Below are 22,116 nucleotides of genomic sequence, written 5' to 3' on the forward strand. Positions count from 1 at the left end.
ATTATTGTATCCACAAGCTCACCTTCCTAGAAAAACAGGTTCCATTTAACAGCAGAGACAGAATTTTGTTCACCAGCAAGAAAAGTAGCTGTTTTCCAACTTTTAAAAGTAACATTAGTGACATCAGAAATAGGCTTAGAATTATCTTCAAATTCATCCTGATCTTTCAATGAATTTAAAATCCTCCTTAGTTCCACTTTGATGGTCTTACAGGACAAACTCTCAAAGCGGTTTTAAAAAAAATAAATAGGGGGGAAATTGTACCTTGGTGTTTGTCACTTGAAATGGAACTTTTGAGTCATTTGTAACTTGGGATGTCAGCTTCTCAGTTGGTTTTGAAGGGATTATATTCGTAGCAGGCGGTTGATTGTGCAGAACGGAAGACAGGCAGAGTTGTACAGTCTCCTTCAGAGCTTTCAGCTGTGACTCCTGGGGAAAATGAGAAGTCATCAGCTCTTAAAGATAAGCTACACTGTTTTCTTAAAGATAAGCTACACTGTATAGCCTGTTTTCTTTCTGCTCTGAACCAAACACTTGGCAACAGATGTAGGAATCTTTCTTATTAAAACAGGAAATTAAAGCAATTTAACTCACCCTTTACATAATTGCCCCGTGGATTACAGTATGTACACTGTACATCAAACAGACTGGGAAAGTCACAGTAAACTCCCTTCCATTCTCATACAACTTTAAAATTGTACTTCAATATGACATCCTGGTAAAGACCACTTATATTAAAAGGAACTATTGAGTAATCTACCAAACGTCAGGGCTGTAACAGCCTTTGTTTTTAGGTTTGTTGGAGAGAAACAGATGTTCATTTGTGTGTTTCATACAAACATACACATACATGTGGGTATCTAGTATTGTGTCACTCATTCAGGATCCTCAGTATTTCTGCACAAGTGTATTTATTGTTACAGAAAGATTCTATCTCTCATATGCAATTATGCTTTCACATAGTTAATAATATATCCATAGTTTTGTTTGGATTGGGAAATTTTAAAATTGCCATGGTCCCGATCAAAACAAAAAACACTCAGGATCCAGGAATTGTGAATAGTAAAATGGGTTGTTGTTCTCAAAATATTTTGGAGGTACTTCCTATAATTATACTGGGAGTTATGGTATAATTATAGGGAGAGCCTCCTACATATTGTGAGAACAGTGATCTTTTAAATAAAGAAAGTTAAATATCCCATTTGGATAGAAATACTGAGTATCTTGGATGAGTGGCACGATACTGCAAAGGAGTTGTATAACAGTCTTATAGAAAGGGATGCAGACCACTCTCTTATGGACTAATGAGATTGTCCAACTGATGTGCTGTAAGCATAGAGAGGAAGAATTTCTCAACGGTTAGGGCTCTAGCCTGGAACTTGGGAGTTCTAGGTTCAGTTCCCTGCTCTCCCAAAGGCTTCCTTGTGTGAACTCAGGCAAGTCACTTAGCCTCTCAGTGCCTCAGTTCCCTCCATGTAAAATGTGGTTAATAGAACTTCCCTTCCTCACAGGAGTGTTGTGAGGATAAATACACTAAAGATTATGAGGTGCTCAGATACTATGATAATGGGGCCAGATAAGTACCTTAGGGCACGTCTTCACTACCCGCCGGATCGGCGGGTAGCGATCGATCTATTGGGGATAGATTTATTGGATTTATCTAGTGTAGACATGATAAAATCGATCCCCGATCGCTCTGCCATCGACTCCAGAACTGCCGCCGTCCTCACAGCCAGGTAAGTCGACCTAAGATATTCGCGTAGCTGAAGTTGCGTATCTTAGGTCGACCCCCCACCCCCGTAGTGTAGACCTTGCCATAGATAGATAGTTCCAAACATACAGTAACATGTAAAATAGAGAGAAAGGGCCACATTGTATTACAGGTGTATCTGACGTAATTTAGCTGCTTATATCTAGTGCAATTCGGCATGCCTTTAGCACTGCTAAGCCAAGTAACCAATACCAAACATTCTGAGATTTTTTTCCCCATTTTTTTATATCCTGATAACTATGATGTGTTATCTATTAGAGAAGAATAGAACTGATCAGTCCCATCTTGCTTCCACCAAATTAGAACCTAGAGATAAATCACATAAATGGACCTGTTTGGTACCCAGGAGAGCACAACTTGGGTTTTAGTCAAGAAAAAAAAACACCAGTATGAAAACTCCCAAGGGCGTGATGAAGCATTATTGCAAAAGCCCTATTCATATCAGAAGAGGATAATCACAGAAACAAGAGATGGACAGAAGCTTAAAAGAAAAGAAAAAAAAGGACAAAACAGAATAGTTTTCCTGTTTCCTTACTGTGGGGAAAACATCTGTAACTCAGTGCAGTGATTGTGTAGGCTTGCCAGAGTAAGTAAATAAAAATCATCCAATAGGAAAGCATTTTGCCTGAGTTTAAGGGCTCATTAAAGAGTAAAGGCTTGATCTTTGAGTCTGGTTGAGCTTTTCACAGTGCAAGGCCTGACACGGGGTGGGTGAGAGGAAAGAAAGAGAATTGCTTTATATGATTTTTGTACTCACCTGATCCCCAGGGCTGCTGGAGGCCAACTCATAAATCTGAAAAGCCTCAGGACTCCTTTTATAGTTGACTGTGATGGCTCTAAACACACTCCAGCTTTCCCCCTTCTACAAAATATATCTCCTACACTGGGTTTCTGAGGGGCAGTTACATAAAGCATAGGCAGGGAATCACCCTTTGGCCAACTAGGTGAGTTTTAAGCTTCCTTTATACCATCAGAGTGGCACAAGGGAATATAATTGGAGCCAAGAATCTGGATCCAATTTCAGGTGTTGGCTGACATATCTGACTGTGGTTCAAAACATACTATATAATAGCTATACAATGCAATCCATTTCCAAAAGTTGTTATATTTCCCAAACTGTACATTCTTCTATCATCCTTCCTATATTCCAGACCCTGTGTGTGCTGACATTATGAGGTCAGTACATTAAGGCATTAATTTGATGAAGACAAAAGTCTTCTAGCTCAGTGGAAGGAGAATAACAAGTTCAAATCATAGAAACCCAAAGATTTTCAAATAAAGCACATTTAATAAAAATACTTTAGAATTATGCTTAATATTGTATAGTAGTAGTATCTATTTTTTCTATTTCTTAGACTCCATTTCTCTCCATCTTCTACCTCCCAACCCTGCTCCCCCTCTCCCCTGCAGTATAAGAGCTTAGCTTAATGCTTTTAGAGAGAATGCAGAGTGGTCATCACATTAGTTACCATATCAAAACAAGAAGAGCAACTGGTGAAAATTAGAGCTGATCAAACCCCCAAATTCCTGTTCCACAGAAATTCTGAAATTTATTTTTGTTCTGAATTGGAACAATAAATCAAAATTTTATTTTGGAAAAAAAAAGTAAGTGACATTTCATTTTGATGTTACTGAAATGTTTTCTTACAATAAGGTCAAAATTGTTTCATTTGAATAAGGTAACAACATTTTGTTTCGCCTTGATCAACTCAACTTTTATACATTATATACTATATTATATATAGGTAATTGGTTCTTGATTTGCTTAGTGAGCATCCAGTCATTTGTAATTTTTATTCTAACAATTTAGCTAATTGGTGCTTGGTTTGCTCAATTAGAATTCTAACTGTATTCTAATGTCCAATAGAATATCTCAATTTTGTTGACTCAGCATTTTTCAATGGAAAAACATTCAGTTGCAAAAATTTGACTAGTTCTAACTAGGTCTATTACTCACAAAGTGTAAGATTGTACCTGACCTTTGTGAGCATGCAAATGGAGTTTGGGAAGGGTTCAGCGACCCTTCAATCCCACCTCACTGAAAGTCCAGGATAATCACAGTTCCACACTTGTGGGAGATCAACGACTGTTCCTCCACACACCCCAAAAGCAGCTGGGGGAGGCAAATCCATTGTGCGATACTCCGCAACCAATAACTGGCCTGCAGAGCTAGCTGGGTGCCCTGAGGGAAGAATGCCGTACAAGCTAAGCTATCCCTTGAGATTGCACATTTCCTCTACACTGCCAGGAGGTGAGAGATGGACTGTGACTCAATCATTCCCATGGGGTTATATACATCTGAACTACATCAGACTAGGGACTGTGGCTAAATGCTAAAATCTAGCCCAAAAGTTGATCAAGTATCAACATCTCTTTGTTGCAAGGTAACCTTAGAATTCGGCTTGGTATGAGTTTCTCAGACAGTTTACTTTTAATCTTATTGATCCCAATCTTGAAAACCCTACATTTGAGTTTAAATTTTATGCACTGATTAGTTCCATTGACTTCAGTGGGAGTATTCCTAGTACATTAAATGCATGTTTAAGTCCTTGCAGAACTGATGCCTTATTTTGTATTTCTTTGTCAAGTTACACTGAAGTGTCCATAGCTAATAGAGCTAAACACGTTTATAGCACCCAGATAAATTCTTACTTTGTCAAGGGCGGCTTTTTCCAGCTTATCTTTTGCAATTGCTAGCTTTTGCTCCAGATCTGTTAGCTGTTGTGCCTGTGGGAATAAAAAAAAAAAAAAAAGTAGTTGATGTAATTTACAATACAATCATTTCCCCAGTAATTTTGTGTGCTATGCCTGTGAGAGAGGAAAGGGTTTAACTTTGCAGATTAAAGTCAAAATTACTTGCCAGATGACCAAGCCCCAAGGGATATTTTTACTGAGAAAATGTGGCTTTTTATGTGGGAACTGGGACCAATGCTGCCCTGTTTATGTCAATGGAAGTTTAGTCATTAACATCAGTGGCAGTAGGAAAAGTCTCTATGTGTTCTGCAGAATTTAGAAACTCCAACGTAGAGTACCTTTTGTAAAAATTAAAGTGTTAGTATAGTTTTTGTTGCTTGGCTAGTCTTGTATTCCTAGCCATTCAGACTTTCTCTACTAAACTGGAAATTAGACTACAGATACACATGCACAAACAACCATACTTACATACTGTGACAGGCTGCAGGGCATACTCCCTGGTAAACATGGAGTTAACTCCAACTCTGGTTCTCCCTCCTCTTGTGTTTGGCACTCAAAGGAAGGGGTATAGGAATGGCTGTTTTTGAAACAGTGTAGAGTCCAAATCCAGGGGCCCAGGCTAACCCCACACAGGAGGAGTTTTCTCGAGAAAGAGACCTTGGTAATTTAGAGAAATGTTAAGTGTGTGCAGAGTCATTCCACTGGGTTACATTTACAGCAGTCTACCTGAGTTTCCTTAATTAACAGCAGGGAGTAATCCCCCCTCCTCCCCAGGAACTCAGTATAATTCAATAGAATTTTCCCTCCAGAGAAAGAAAATTCTAGTAGGGAATTTAAATTTTAAGGAGTTAAGAGTCTCTAGCTTCCTATGCCTGTGACACCTATAATGTAATAGCACCTACCATGTAACTAAAGAGATGTGGTTTTTTGGTTTTGTTTTATTGTTTTACTTGCAAATATAAATAGCTTTGTAGATATTTTCAATGTTAATGAAGGAGAAGGGAGGAAAGGACATGGGACCAAATGGCTGTCTTTTCCATCTGAAACTGTAATGAGGCATTGTGCATTTTTTGCATATGAATAGATCTGCAAGGTTCTAACTCATCAGTCAAAGGACACCACATTTTAGGCCTTTGTAAATGTTTAAACAAACAACCAATTGCTAAAACATATTGCTAATTTTTCCCAGAGATACCACAGTCCAGATGTCTGACTTACCTACTCCCCACCCTGCTAAAGATCTTGTGTGTGACATTTTCCTATTTTATTATTTGGTAAACTTTGGCTATGCTGTAGGTGGTTGAACAATGGAAAATTAACTGAATGTCATGCACAGAATTAAAAGCAAAGAGTTATATTAAATATATAGTTTTAAATGTCTGACAAACTAACAAAAGTCATGACAGTCAGAGTCATGGCACTCCATTCTCCTGCTGATGTGAAAAAAAGGCACTTGTTCATATCTAAACTCTTACGGTTTATTATGTAGGCACAATGGGACAGGACTGATGAGCCCCTCTCTTTAGACTGGTTAGACTTTGGACAGTTAAGCTGCTCAAGATTTGGGTATCGGAAGATTTGCTTCCACTCCTCTGTTAGCATTAACTCTAGATATTCTTGTTGTTCATATAAACATGGTGATGAGTTTAGGTGGTTTTTGCTTCCCCTCTCTTCATTGATGCCAAGTGAGGAAGCCTTCAGGTGTTTATTGCTACAATAAAGTTGTGACCATTTGGTCAAAAATCTACTTTTTGTGACTGTCCTCATTGATGCCAGCCATTCACAATCCTGACCTGGGAGGTAATGAACCCAATAGATTATAATGACTTTAAAGTCATAGCATGTAAGGCCAGAAGGGACCACCAATCTAACCTCCTGTATATCACAGGCCACCAACACCACCCAGCACCCACCCACTAAACTCTGCAACTTAAATCAGACCAAAAGTATTACAGCCCACAGGAGACTAAACTATTGTGTGTCATAAGTAGAGACTAGGAAGGACTGAGATTTACTAGTGCTGGAGTTTCCTGCACTGGCAAGGAAATGATTGAGTGAGATATACCCAGCTAATCCTGGCAAGTGACCTGCACCCATGTGCTGCAGAAGGAGGCAAGAAAACCCCAAGATCACTGCCAATCTTATCTGAGAAAATATTCCTTCCCGGCCCCACATATGGAAACCAGTAAGAACCTGAGCATGTGAGCAAGAACCAACCAGCCAAGCATGTGAGAGAAAGAATGCTCAGTGTCACCTCAGAGCCCTGGCCTTCCCCATCCAGTCTCATCTCAAGCCAGGCCATCAGAGAAGGAGATAAAAATAAAACAACCCAGAATACACTGGAGGGGGATGAGGAGAAATCCCTTCCTGACCCCTGCAAGTGGTTGTCTGAAACCCCCAAAGCATGAGCTTTTAGGGACAGAAGACAGAAACTGGAAATGAGCCCCGGTTGTTGACCTCCACCACCTACCATCACACGCAACTCTGTCATACAATTGCACTTGTAAGTTTGATCAGCTCTCTCTTATCTGCTCTGTGGTCCTTTATCAGGACCAGTCTTCTGTCCGGCTTCCAGGAGGATTCCTCTCTCATGCAGCCTGTCCACCATCCTTTGCCTAGGCTTCTGAGCTCCTCCGGGCAGCACGTGTGGCAGATCTGGAGGGGCAGGGTTACCTTGGCTCAGTATTGCCCTTTAACAACTTCAGGCCCAGTGGGAGTTTGAATATCCCATCACACATCCCTAGTGCATTAATAGAAAGCAATCAGTAAGCCTTCTTTATGCTAGACTAAACAAGCCAATCTCTTCCAGTCTCCTCTCTTAAGAGACAGAGGGGTAGCCGTGTTAGTATGGATCTGTAAAAAGCAACACAGAGTCCTGTGGCACCTTTAAGACTAACAGATGTATTGGAGCATAAGCTTTCGTGGGTGAATACCCACTTCGTTAGATGCATGCGTATTCACCCACGAAAGCTTATGCTCCAATACATCTGTTAGTCTTAAAGATGCCACAAGACTCTCTGTTGCTTCTCTTAAGAGAGGCCCTCCATTCTCCTGATCATCCTATACCTCTTCTCTGCACCTGTTTAAATTCATCTTTCTTGAATATGGGTGACCAGAATTATATACAGTATTCCAAATGAGGTCTCACCAGAGCCTTGTACAATGGCATTAATACTTATCTATCTCTCTTAGAAATGCCATACCTGATGCATCCTAGGATCACATTTGCCTTTTTCACAGCCACATCATGTTGGTGGCTCACAGTCATCCTGTGATTGACCCACAAGCCCAGGTCTCTCTCTCTCTCTCCCGCTTCCAACTGACAGGCCCTCAACTTTTAGCAGAAATTCTTATTATTAGACCCAGAGTGTCTGACCTTCACTTTGTACTATTGAACTTCATCCTATTTCTGTTACTCCAGTCTTCAAGTCATCCTGATCTTCCTGTGTGATGTTCCAATCCTCCTCTGTATTGACAATGCCTCCCAACTTTGTATCATCAGCAAATTTCATTAGTGCACTCCTACTCTTTGTGCCAAGATCATTAATAGAAATAATCAATAAGGTTAGTCCCAAGACAGATCGTTGATGAACTCCACTAGCAACACTCTCTAGTGTGATAATTCACTTTTCAGCACAATCAAATGCCTTCTCTACCTTAGAGAGTTCCTCATCTGCCTTACAGTTTGTGTACTGATCCCCATCTTCCCTAATATAACTAATACTTCTCCATGTGGCATTGTGCCAAATGCTTTCCTGAAGTCCAAGTGCACTAAATTTCTCTTATCTAAAAAATCAGTTATTTTTCCAAAGAAGGAAATCAGGTTAATATGGCATGATCTACCGTTGGTAATCCTATGTTGCATTACACCCCTTTATCATTTACCTCTATGCATTTAATTATTCTTTCCTTCCCAATTTGTTCTAAAGCCTTGCACACTACTGAGGTCGGACTTACATGTCTGAAATTGCCTAGATCACTTTTGTTCCCTTTCCTAATTATAGATATGACGTTAGCTATTTTCCAGTCAGATTCTACTACCCTCAGATAAATTTTTTTAACAATCCTTGCTACTGGACTAAAAATCTCATGTTGTAAGGATGGGCAGGACACAAACTCAGGTCAGCAGATTGACCAGGCAACAGACACCTCCAGACTGCCACTTGGCCACAGCAGTAACCCAGCCACTCCCTGCCACCTACAAACTGCAGCACACGTACACTATGGGAAGTCCTGTCCAAAACACCTGATTGGCAGCCACTGGAGGGCTCCAGTTGGTCCCTTTACACTGTATAAGTCCACAGGGTGTAGAAGGAAGTGTCCAGGTATCAACATGGATCCCCAGCAAGCTACCATAACTAATACTGCTTCTCTGCCTCCAAAGTCCCAACATCAACTTTGGCTCTGACTTGGATTCTGACCCTCATTCTGGACCCAGAACCCTGGCACAGGTTCTGACCTCTAGTACTGAACTAGCCTGTAAGTCTGACCTCAAGTCACTTGAGTCCCACCCCAGGACCCTGACAACTTACCTGGACCACTCCTAATCCAAGCTAATGGCCAGTCCTGTGGGAACATGGAGGCATAAGGTCATCCCCTACCTGGCATATCTCAAAGGGCACCAGAAATGCCTGAATGGGATGATCATCCCCAGGAGGAACTCCCAACATTGAGAACCAGACCCTGTCGATGCAGATTACTCAGATACATGACAAAAACACTGCACAGTGGACTCAACTGGCACAGTATGCCGCCAAGAACTAGTCTCTGACGGAGCAGACCACTGGCTCCAAGGTGAGAATATTGTACTCTGGACAAGTGTCATGCCATGCCAGACCCCCGCCTCCCCAAATATGGGACTGACAGTTCACCTCCATGAACACTTCAGCAGAGACCAACAATTCAGGGGGATTCTTAATCAATGTTATTTGCAGTTCCTCCTCTGCTCCATGTCCTATCCCATCGAGCAGGCTAAGGTAGAATTTGTAATTAGCCTCCTAACAGAAGAGCTGTTAGACTGGGCCACATCCCTGCCAGAACAAGGAAGCCCTGTGCTGATGAACTGAGACACCTAGTTGGCAGCCAGTATCAAGTGGAGTGACCCAGGTGTCTGTTCTGGGGCCGGTTTTGTTCAATATCTTCATTAATGATCTGGATGATAGGATGGATTGAACCCTCAGCACGTTTACAGATGACACTAAGCTGGGGGGGGGGGAGAGGTAGATACACTGGGGGGTAGGGATAGGGTCCAGAGAGACCTAGATAAATTGGAGGATTGGGCTAAAAGAAATCTGATGAGGTTCAACAAGGACAAGTGCATAGTCCTGCATTTAGGATGGAAGAATCCCATGCACTGCTACAGGCTGGGGACCGACTGGCTAAGTGGCAGTTCTGCAGAAAAAGACCTGGGGATTACAGTGGACGAGAAGCTGGATATGTTGCCAAGAAGGCTAATGGCACTTTGGGCTGCATTAGTAGGAGCATTGCCAGCAGATTGAGTATTGCATCCAGTTTTGGGCCCCCCACTACAGAAAGTATGTGGACAAATTGGAAAGAGTCCAGTGGAGGGCAATGAAAATGATTAGGGGGTGGGGGCACGTGACTTATGAGGAAAGGCTGAAGGAACTGGGCTTATTTAGTCTGCAAAAGAGAAGAGTGAGGGAGGATTTGATAGCAGCTTTCAACTATTTGAAGGGGGGTTCCAAAAAGGATGGAGATAGGCTGCTCTCAGTGGTGGCAGATGGCAGAACAAAGAGCAATGGTCTCAAGTTGCAGTGTGGCGGTGTCTAGGTTGGATATTAAGAGAAACTATTTCACTAGGAAGGTGGTGAAGCACTGGAATGGGTTACCTAGGGAGATGGTAGAATATCCCTCTTCAGAGATGTTTACGGCCCAGCTTGACAAAGCCCTGGCTGGGATGATTTAGTTGGAGTTAGTCCTGCTTTGTTGGATTAGATGACCTCCTGAGGTTTCGTCCAACCCTAATCTTCTATGGCTCTATGATTCTACAATTCTACCTTCCTTTAGCCTTTTTTTTTTTTTGGCATTTTCAGTGACCTCCACTGCACTCGCTCAGCCAGAGCAACCCTACAAAAACTCCAACAGGAGCAGAGGTTGGTCACCTCCTATGTCACCCACCTAAGATGAAACATCTCTGACACCAGGTAAAACAAGGTGGCCCAGTTCTACCAGTTTCAATGGGGATTATACAAGGAAGTCAAAGACATACTAGCTTACGTGGGAACCCTGACCCACTTGGATGCCTTTGCTGACCTTGCTGTACTCAGTGACAAACTGCTTGAGCGATGCAAAGAAAGGAAGGGGTTTGTGCCACATCCCTGCCAATACTCCTTGGTAACAGTCCCCAGCCCAGTGTCCATTCAACTCAATGCAGCCCACATCCATATGACTCCAAGGAAAGAGAATGCTGTTGCAACCACTGTGGGGAACCTGGTCATGCACTTTTTGGCTGCCCATCATGGGCCCCAGTCCAGCAAAATTTGTGAAATGACTGAGCCCAGACATGGCAAAGGGAGCCAGTCTGGGTGGGCCATGAGCCATTCATCCCCTTACTGAAGCATGCTGAAGGAATGGCGAGTCCTTGTTACACCTCCAAGTTCAGGTTTGCTTCCACAACCCAGGTTCGCCTCAATGAGTTTCCCCCAGAACGGGTTCTCGTGAACACCAGGGCAGTGAACAACTTCATGGAGACCAATGCCACACACGCCTTGGGTATCGCAGTGGAGTCAAATCCAAATCCCTGATCTCAGAGACTGTAGATGACTCGCTCGTGTCCTTGGACCCAATGACATAGGAGACTGTGCCCTTGTAAGCTGTTATCCAGAATCACCGAAGAATTGTAAGGTTTCATGCAATCCATTCACCGCACTTCCCCATAATCATTGGTGTCTCGTGGCTGGCAATCTATGACCTGCATGTCTGTGGTAGGAACGCAAAATCAGTTTCTGCTCTGAATTCTGCCTTCAAGTCTGCCTATGTACATTGCCCAATGGATCCTGGCCAGAGATTGGGCCACGGCCAGGAAATCTCTGGACTCTGGCTGTAGGCCAGGTGCTACCATCACCACGATCAACTCCTGCTCTTCTTGCTAAGTACGGCAACTTTGAGAAGAAATGCAGACATCTTACCATCCCACCAGGACTATAACTGTCTGATTGAGCTACAGCCTGAGGCCAAAATGCCCTATACTACATCTATGTAATGTCAGAACCAGAACTGGTCACCCTGGGTTCCTATCTCCAGAAGGATCTGGAAAGGGGCTTATTTGGCCATCAACATCTCCTACCAGGGCCTCTCTTCCTTTTATTAGAAGGAAAGATGGAATCCAGGATTTATCATGGATTATTGGGCCCTCAATCAAATAATCATCAGAAATTGGTAGCCCCTCACACTCATCCTGAAGTTATTGGACCATGTGTGGTCAGCTGATCTATTCACTAAGCTCAGCCTGTGTGGAGCTATCAACCTGGTAAGGATCAGAGTAGGGATGAATTGAAGACAGCTTTTTTCAAACCTGATAAGGTCATTATTAATACTTGGCAATGCCATTCGGTCTCACAAATGCCCCTGCCACTTTCCAGTTTATCAAGTATCCCGTGATGTCCTAGACCAGTACATCTAAGTCTAAGGTGCTAAAGCAAAGACATCTCTGCTGGGGCCCTGTTCTTCACCTGTTTTAATGTCATCATCACCAGTCACCCTGGAGCCCAGAACAAGGCTGCTGACGCCTTGTCCTGAAAAGGGGAGTATCTTACCAGCCAACTCCCCTCAAGCACAGAGCCACCACACATCCTCAAACCCTGCAATTTCCTGGATGCCACCATTTCCCAATATTTCCTGTCTTTGATCCACTCAGCAACAGGGTAGTTGAGGTAGGAAGCAAGGAACTTGAGGTAGGAAGCAAGGCAACATCAAATATGGGATAATTTCCTCTGTTGTTAAGAGTCACCTGTACATTCCACCAGGGTACCCCCGACTTGAGGTCCTGAGACTCAGTCAGGACTTCCCACTAAGCCACTTCAGCCACTTCAAGATTCTTTACCTAATTAGCCACTTCTGATGGCCTAGGATGTGAGCAATGGAAGTATGCAGTTGGAGCAAGTGGCCATCCACAAGTCCCCTTGGAGCTCTAATACCTGCCAAGTCCTCAGAAAAACCTTGGGCAGCCATCACCCTGGATTTTATAGTGCAGCAGCTCCCTGTGTCTGATGGATACACCATCATCCTCACCGTGGTCAATCAATTAATCAAAATGCCCCACTTTACCCCCCTTGCACACCTGCCCATCACTACAGAGATGTTTTGACTACTGGTGACACACTTTATCCATCTCCATGGGCTCCCAGACAGACTACTTGACTGAGGTCTGCAATTTGTGTTGTTGTTTTGGCACAAAACTTTGCTGCTGCGTGGAGTCTGCACCTACACATCCTCCATCTATCACCCACAGACCGATGGCCAGTCTGAGAGAATGAATCAGATTTTAGAACGACATCTATAGTACTTTACAAATGATCACCAGAATGACTGGTCAGCTGTCCTGCCCTAAGCAGAATTCACCTACAATAACGCAGATCACGTCTCCACTGGGCAGTGTCTATTTGAATTTTGGGTTCCATGTCTGTCTTCACCCATCTGTACCTGCCATCTCCACAAACCTGGCAGACACCAACGGGCTTACTGAAAACAGAAGCAAAGTATCCATTAGTTTTTGGGCCATATCTAGATCATCTTTAACCTCCTTTCCATCCACACTGCATAGCATTCCAACTTCATCCTTCCTTATTCTTTTTTTATTTATAATTGAAAAATATTTTATCTATCTTAATTTCCTTGGAAAAAGCTAATTCAGATAGGCTTTTAGCAATTCTCATTTTACTCCTACATTTTCTAACTTCCATGATTTAATTTTCTTTGCTGGTGGACCCTTTCTTCCATTCCCTATAGGCTCTTTGCTTATGTCTAATTACATTTTTCAGGTGATTATTCATCCATTTGGATTGGCAGTTTTTCTCTACATTTTTCTTCCTTACTTGGGATGCAAATTTCAGATAGCTTTTGTGTAGTTGCTTTGAAGAAATTTCAAGCCTCCTCCACATTTAAGCCATTGAGCTCTTCAGTCCATCTGACTTTAAAGAATTCCTTTAATTTCCCCAAATCTGTACTTTTAAAACAAGCTGATTTTGGTTATCTTTCCATTTAATTTAAACTTAATCAATTTGTGATCACTTGATCAAAGGTTATTCCCAATGACTAGCTCTTCTATAACTTTACTTCATATCATGTAAAACCTTCTGAATCTATGGAGTATAGATAGCATTCTTGAAAAGGAGTGATAATATGTATCATAAAAATCATTTTGCAGGCAGCATTTATTATCTAAGCAGTACACATTTACTTAGGTATATATTTTTTAAAGTAATAGTTTGGATTGATTGATTTACTTTAATGAGTCTATCACGTAAATTATTTTACTTCACAGGCTATTGAACCAATAGGGCAATGTAGTATCAATTGTGCTGCTACAAACTGACATTAAGTCCTTGCACTAAAAATGCAAGGACTTATAAAAATTCTTTTTATTAATATAATGGATTGTTCATTCAGCAGCAGCTGATATTAAATCTCAGCTCACCTCTTTGTCCCCCTGTAATTTTACAATGCCCAAATTAATTATTTTCCAAAAAATTTCAGAATTGTCTGTTAAACTCCATCTCATATGGTAGAATTTTGCTGCTACTTTGAGCTAATCCTTTGAAAAAGTTTTGTTAATTAACATAATCCAGACAGTGAAGAGAGGCTAAGGAAAGAGCACAATTGGTACCCAGAATGAGCAAAACCACTTCAATGTGGATTATATTTAAAACATTTTTCTAAAATGCTATGGAGAATGAGCATAGCTTAAAAGCTTTTCATTCTTTTTACCAGAAATAAATAAATTACCAGTTTGAGCAGCTCTTCCCAATAATTATTATAGTGAAGAATACTGCTAGAATTGGTGATCTCTTACCCACTGGTAAAAGAAAAGTTTTAACTACGCCCACTATAAGGGCATGATACTGATAGGCACGGAGGGCCCTCAACCCCTCATTAATGTCCATAGTACTGATCTTCTCATAGGATTCAGCACCTTGAAGAATCAGGCCCTAATAGTGGAGAAATGAAATGAAATAAAAGCATTGAATCCCCCATGAGAGCATTTTGAGCACTTACTCTAAGTGCAGGAACTTAAAGCCACTTAGGAATCCTGCATTTCCTTTCCACACCCAAACTCCCACCGAACTCAATGTACTCATCCTATTTCTCACAAATTACCTTAGAGAAAATGCCAGCATTTAAATAAATATCTATAGATATAGAAAAAAAGAGCGAGATGGCTATTGGGCTAGAGTCTGATCTATGTTGCATAGATAAAACTCCAGAGTGACTCTGGATCAGAATGAGGATTTTTGTGTCTATTTGAATCTGTGATATGTCAAACAATGCCTTCTTTTCCATGGCACAGTGTCTTTGATTGTTTAACAAAGATCTACAATTATTGCATGCTGTATATCATATTGAAGTTCTAAAGGGTCAGTGCTCTCTCTCTCTCTCTCTCTCTCTCTCTCTCTCTCAAAGCCATACAGCAAGTAATAAAGGTGATACACTATATGATCCTCAGAAGCTAGATATTTTATGCTTTTGGAGACCAGGCATAATGTCTTCAGATGTGTTAATGTTGTTCCCTGCAAAATCTAAATTTTTCAGAAGGGAGGCGTGGAACAAAGGGCATATATACATCACCTTCTGGAACACAGAACACTGCATATCACTATAAAGCAGCTCACCCAGCTTCTAACAAGCAATCTACATTCAAGCCACACTCCAAATATAGCCCCTTCACTTTCCTCTTCATGGAAGGCTAGCCCAGAGATTTCTCCTGCAGGATCTCCTCATCCTAATCCCTAGCTGCCGCTGCTTCAAAGAGAGATCTAATACCTCATGTTTGAGTTAATAAAATCCTTTTGCTAGCATGGCTCAGCAGAAAAAAACAAAAACAAAAACAAAAACAAACAAACAAACAAACAAAACCCCTCAGCAATTCTATCTCTACGCATGGCTTCATGCACTGCCCCCTGACATCAAAATGACTCATCAGAAGCATGCTATATCCCTTTGCGGAGCCCTGGAATCTAACATCCTGTTACAGTTGCGCACAAATTACGTCTGACATCTGCATAGGACATACAGGCAGTCCATGAAATGGCTCCTTTATGATCTCTTCCCCTCCTGTCCCTAACTTCTGTGCAGCCATAATTTGACCAGAGATGTCTTAATCGTTGGACATGAATGTTTCCTGGACGATTAAGAATGGAAAGTTATGCCTAATTGTCAATTATAAGGTGTAGTAAGAGGAGGCCCTGAGATATAAACCTTGGTATCAGAGGCCTGGTATGAGGCCTAAGGCCTGAACTAAAGTAATGGTCAACACTTTGCTAACATAAAGCAAAGTTAAGCTGTGAGCCAGAGGCAGGCCCTGCTCACAGAAGCTGGCAAGGAAAGGGCTGATGCTGCAAAAAGATACATACCGAAAAAATACTGAACACTAGATATCAGAACACTCCAATACTGGAACATTCCACAGATAACATGGAACAGGCCGACTCATCCCAATGACAGGGGCAAAAGGGTAAAATGATGGATAGAGTTGTTTTGATCGAACCAAATGTACAAGGTGAGAGGCGGCACCTTACTATGTAGAGGGGTTGTACCTTGCTGCGTAGAGGGGTTGCACCTCAATACGTCAGGAATGATGTGTAACTTGTTTGTACCTGTGTATAAGAATGTATCCCTGGGATGGTGTCTTTGTCCGTCTGAGGGGGCAGTGGAAAGTCCCGCCACTGACTGAGCCGGGTCCATTGCCAAGAGGCATCTATTAGTAGTATGCCCGGTAGACTAAGTAATCTACGGGGAACTGCAATTGTGTCCGAGGTCGCAATAAACCTAGTAGACATGACTTTGCATCTTACCAGACTCTGTGGTTATTGGGGGCTCTCATTGGGTATGCAGTGTCAGCTATCTGCAGAGCTGGGACAGCACACAGAGGGAACACACGCACGCAGCTGAGTGATATCAACATAGGAGAAAGCAGAGCACCACACCGGTAGCATCTGACAACATAAGGGTTCAGAGAAGAGCCACAATAATGATTAAAGGATTGAGTTATAGATTCAAGGAACTCAGTCTGTTTACCTTAAGAAGAGAAAAGGGGTCACTTGATTACAGCCTATAAGTACCTACATGGGGAACAAATATTTGATAATGAGCTCTTCAACCTAGTAGAAAAAGGTATAACATGATCCAATGCCTGTAATTTGAAACTAGACAAATTCAGGATGGATATAAGGTGTAAGTTTTTAACAGTGTGGGTAATTAACCATTGGGACAGTTTACCAGGGGTCATGGTGAATTCTCCATCACTGGCAATTTTAAAATTAAGATTGAATATTTTTCTAAAAGATCTGCTCCGGGAATGATTTTAGGGAAGTTTTGCAAACTTTGTTATACAGGTCAAACTAGATTATCATAATGAATCTATGAATCTTCCTGGGGTGTGTAATAAGACCTTGGATTGCATGTATTGCCTGGATATTATGAAATATACATGACTGTAATCCAAGTAATATGCAGGAAAATTATATTATTTACATATTTGGGATTGACTGTTTATGGTTTCTGTCACTCAAAAAGTAATTTCCCATACATTTGGAATGAGGTCTCAGATGTAACTGAAAACCTTGCGTCACAAATACAAACAGGTTGAGACATGGCAAATTGCACTGAATTGGGGTCTTTTCTTTCTTTTTTTTTGCGGGGGAGGGGGTGGTGGTAAAAATTTCAAAAAAAAATCAGCCATGTGTAAGTAGAAAGGGCTAGATTGTCCCCTCCTATTAAAGGGACTACTCACGTGTGCAAAGATAAATACATGTATAACTGTTGGTAAGATCAGGGCCTTATTTAGGACATGCTACAGTGGAATTTTATTGGGATCTCTCCAAAGGAATCTTTTTGAGCCTAATTATATTGAATACAAGAACTGCTGCTTATTGATGATGTAATTATCACAAATTCTACTTAATTGGGAAACATTCAGTCAGTATCTAGTAGTTAAATGGTGTTTAACCACATGTTACATAGGTGTAACATTTTGAGCTCTAATTTTATTCAGTACTTAAATAAATATTTAAGTTTAAAAAGGGTGAGCATCGTTTTCTTTTCTTTATTTTTGGTATATTATTTATTTTAAAATTGTATCTTCTATTTGGGACAACTGTTGAACTGGGAAGAGAGACAAACATTGAATGAGATGTCCTGTGAAGAGGAATCTACTACATTTACTCTATGGGCACTATTTGCCTCTGAGAAAAAACAAACAGTTGGTGCCACTGGACAATACTATGTACTATAAAACAGCATTTTAACTATAGTTGAAACTTGCACTTTACTGACTGCTATCCGTTCAATCAGATGTGCAGCTAAAAAACCACAGCCATTCCACAATATCTGAATTATATTTCAAGAATGTATAACAAGAAAGAAAGCCAACTTAAAATATGATTCCCCTCAAAATCCCTGCAGTTTGTCTATTTTCCTGATGCTCAATGCTGTTATCCTCATTAGTGACTCTTCTGGCTGTTCAATCTAAGCAAAGAATCTTGACCTCCATGATTTTTAGTAGTGGAAGCTTCACTCCTCCCTTCTTATTAAGATTTTTCCACTCCATATTTCTTCCTGCACATAAAATATCACCCTGTGACTCAACCAGTGACAGATCATTCAGATTTTAGTTATGTTTAGTAGGTGACAGGAGGCTGCCATCTCTATAGAAGTGACTCCGTATGCTGGGATCTAAGGGCATGGCTACACTAGCAGATGTAGAGCGCTGTGAGTTAAACCCGCCTTCAGAGAGCGCAGTAGGGAAAGCGCTGCAGTCTGTCCAGACTGACAGCTGCTTGCGTACTGGAGTGGCCACATTAGCAGCTTTTGCAACAGCCACAGAGAGCAGTGCATTGTGGTAGCTATCCCAGCATGCAAGTGACTGCAACGTGCTTTTCAAATGGGGTGTGTGGAGTGTGACAGGGAGTGTGTTGTGTGTATGTGGCGGGAGAGAGAGTGGGTTTTTGGGGGGGCTGAGAGCATATCAGCATGCTGTCTTGTAAGTTCAGACAGCAGCAGACATCCCCCCACCCCCCGCCTCTCTCTCTCACACACAGCATTCCAAACTAATCTGTCTCAGAGCACATTTATCTGTCTCAGAGCAGATAAGCAGCCGGATGTCAGAAACGGAGCTTTCAAATGGCATATCTGCATTCCTTCAGCGAGTTCAAAACAATGAGAAGAGTGGCCACTTGACTTAAGGGGATTATGGGATGTTTCCGGAAGCTGATCAGAGTGCAGTAATGCAACACCTCATCCACACTGGCACCGCGGCACTCCAGCGGGGACGCAGCAAATGTTATTCCACTCGCTGAGATGGAGTACCAGCAGCGCTGTAGCCGCGGAGTCAGAGCACTCTACCTGCCTTGCCAGTGTGGACGGGGAGTGAGCTAGTGAGCCCGGGGCTGCTTTAATGTGCTGTAACTCGTAAGTGTAGCCAAGCAGACTGAATGCGGATTGTACAATATTACTGAATGGTTTATTTATTTATCAGTACTCACAAACAGGGGTGTCACAGTTGCAGCTGTCCCTTTTCTGGTTTCTCTGTGTGAACCCTCTCAGAGGTGGAGCCTTGTGCCTTTACCTATTTTCAGATGGAATTTTGCAATTCTCCCACACTAAGGCCTTGTCTACACTGCCACTTTACAGCGCTGAAACTTTCTCACTCGGGGGTGTGAAAAAACACCCCTCTGAGCGATGCAAGTTTCAGCATTGTAACGTGGCAGTGCAGACAGTGCACCAGTCCTGGGAGCTGCTCATTTGTGGGGGTGTGTTTTTTTTGTTTTTTTTTTTACAGAAGTCTGTGACCTGTGGGGTAGTGACAAAACAGCCTCCTTAACACAAAGGTATTGTTCATTTTAGCACTAGAAACAAAGCTTTTAGAGAAAAATAATTTAAAACAACACACACTCCACATGTATGTCTGTCTTTCCTGAAGTCATACCATCCCTAAAGGCAACTTAGGCAGGTCTAACTTCTTTAGAAACCCCCAAAAGGTACCCCTGAACTACTTCCTCTCTCTAGAAAGGGTCCTGGTTAAATCCTGCCAGACATTTTTTTGTTCTTTTGTGTCCCTGAGTTTTGACCCTTTTGGACAAAACCAGTCCTGTAGTTTGGATGGAGCTGGAGGCAAGATCATCAATGCTAATAGTTCTGGCATTGTCCCTGAACAACTGTTAAGTATTTGCTGAGGGCTAGCTTATCCTAAGCTATTTTCTTCCTTCCTGTCTGTTTTTCCAGATAGACTCCTGTTAAGTTAAATCAGTACAGTCATAAAGAAAACACCTCCATAACCAATCCAACATATAATATTCAGAGGTTTCAAAACCTGTCTGGTTTCAACTGGTATTTCATCAGAATTGGACCATTCCTGTAAGAACACTGCAATTTTGAAGAAACAACATTTTCTAACAGCAAAGTGTACTGTTAGAAAATTTCTGACTAGCTCTACTTTCCTGATTTCATGGACTTGGTGCTAGATTTTGATTTTAGGCACAGTCCTGTGCAACGATTATGTGTAAGATACATCACCTCCCTGTGACAATGTTCTGAGTAATAGTCACCCTCCTGCTGCCTCCTATCACAATCACCCTACTGTTCACGTTTGGTAATAATAGCCTGCTGGCCTTATTCCAACCTCCCAGGCAACCTCGGCTGTTCTGGAGAATAAATACAGAGGTGGAACCAAGATTTGATCCATTCTCCTACCCTCCCTGTCCAGGATGTAAGTCCTGCTTACTCTTACATAACCATGGGCACAGAGACAGAATCTTGCTCTTAGAGATTTTTGCAATGTATGTGCTTGCATTTGACCACGTTAGTCTCACTGACATCCATGTTGCCCCAGAGAAGTCACTGGAGCAGCATGGTTGTAACTAGGGTGACCAGATGAGAGATGTGAAATATTGGGACGCGGAGGGGAAGGGGTGCCGGCGGAGCAAAAAAAAAAAATAGGAAAAATTGGTGGGGCTGAGCACCCACCGGCAGCTCCACACACCACCCCCCTGCACCAGCTCGCCTTCGCTCCGCCTCCCCTCTCCCCTGAGCTGGGGGCCACGTCCTGCTTCTCCCCACTTCCTCCAGCGCTTGCACCGCCATACAGCTGATTAGCACAAGCCTGGGACGGAGGGGTGAGGAGGAGGAATGTGGCGTGCTTGGGAAAGAGGCGGGTCCGGGGCGGGGATTTGGGGAGGGATCCAATGGGGCAATGAGGGGGTGGGGCTGGGGGCAGGGCAAGGGCGGGAATTTGGGGAGGGATCCAATTGGGGAGGGAGGGGGTGGAGTTGGGGCAGGGGGGGCATGAGCCCCCTCCGCCTGTGCACTGGAGGGCAAAATATCGGGACAATTCGCGTCGGGACGCGGGATAAACAAGTAAATATCGGGACAGTCCAGATAAAATCAGGACGTCTGGTCACCCTAGTTGTAACTAAGAGCAAAGCTTGCCCCACTAGTCTTATTATACAGCATTTTGAGTCCCAGAAGTCCCAGAGAAAACATACTATCTATCTCAGGTATTTCTACAGTGCCTATCACTGTGGAACTTAAACACCAAAGAAAAATGACTGTGCCAATACAGATTACTTACAAAGTGTATGGCTGATACTGGCCTCATTCATTGAGAATTCTTGCATTATTTTGTTATATAGGCCATATGGAAACAAATTAAGAAGTTTCATTAAAGACTTACAAACTCTCTCTCCTTTTCTTTATTTTGCTGTCTGTTACACAAAGAACCTGCCTTGGGCTAGACTTATATCTTATCACAGCTCCGAATTCCCCTTTGTGTCATAAGCTTTGGATCTGAGCTTGGGGGCAGTTTGGATTTACAGCGGCAGTGTTTTCAGTGTCTTAATTAACTTCTAATCCTTCTCCACTTGATACATTTTGGATCCTGATTAAAGCAAGTTTACTGAGTAAGTGACAATCATTTGGGGCCAGATCCATTTCCCTTTGAAGCCAGTGGCAAACTCTTCCTGACCTCAGTGGCAGTGGGTGCAGGTATCTAGTGAGGTTTGGGAAATCTGTGAGCTTGTTTAGCAGTAAAACTGTTGCTGCTGCTTCCAGATTTATCTAAGTAACCTTGTCACACACAGTAACTCAGACTGACTATTAAAAATAGCATTGACTTGAAACGTAAGTCTAGACCCTTAAGGCCACCTCAAGGGTATGTAAGAAACCTTTTAAATTGGATTTTTCAGTTCATTAAAGATGTAATAACATTTTAATGCTCAAGGCTACATTATGAGAAGCTCTGTAACAATATGCTAATATATAAGTTACTAAGGACTGAAATGTTGCAAACTTGTTTTCCCCACCAGTTTATAAAACTATTAAAGCAAAACAGTAGGAAATAGTACTTTCTCTAGTTCAATTAAAATATCAATCTTTATTGGTATAGATTAATGATGCTTTGAGCGGTATATGAGGTTAGTTGT

The 22,116-nt window shown here is 42.1% G+C and overlaps 1 protein-coding gene across 4 annotated transcripts in view; it reads right to left on the reverse strand.

The window, feature by feature from the left end:
* LUZP2 (leucine zipper protein 2) overlaps positions 1 to 22,116 on the reverse strand; it is a 458,345-nt gene that overhangs the window by 68,986 nt on the left and 367,243 nt on the right. For all 4 annotated transcript variants that reach the window (XM_065592548.1, XM_065592549.1, XM_005300314.5 and 1 more), the window contains 2 exons: positions 4,424 to 4,498; positions 265 to 429 (listed from right to left, as the gene is read on the reverse strand). In XM_065592548.1, coding sequence (XP_065448620.1) covers positions 265 to 429; positions 4,424 to 4,498 — 240 coding nt within the window. The remainder of the gene's footprint in view (positions 1 to 264; positions 430 to 4,423; positions 4,499 to 22,116) is intronic.

Source organism: Chrysemys picta, chromosome 4, assembly GCF_011386835.1.
Source record: "Chrysemys picta bellii isolate R12L10 chromosome 4, ASM1138683v2, whole genome shotgun sequence".
Lineage (NCBI taxonomy): Eukaryota > Metazoa > Chordata > Testudines > Emydidae > Chrysemys > Chrysemys picta.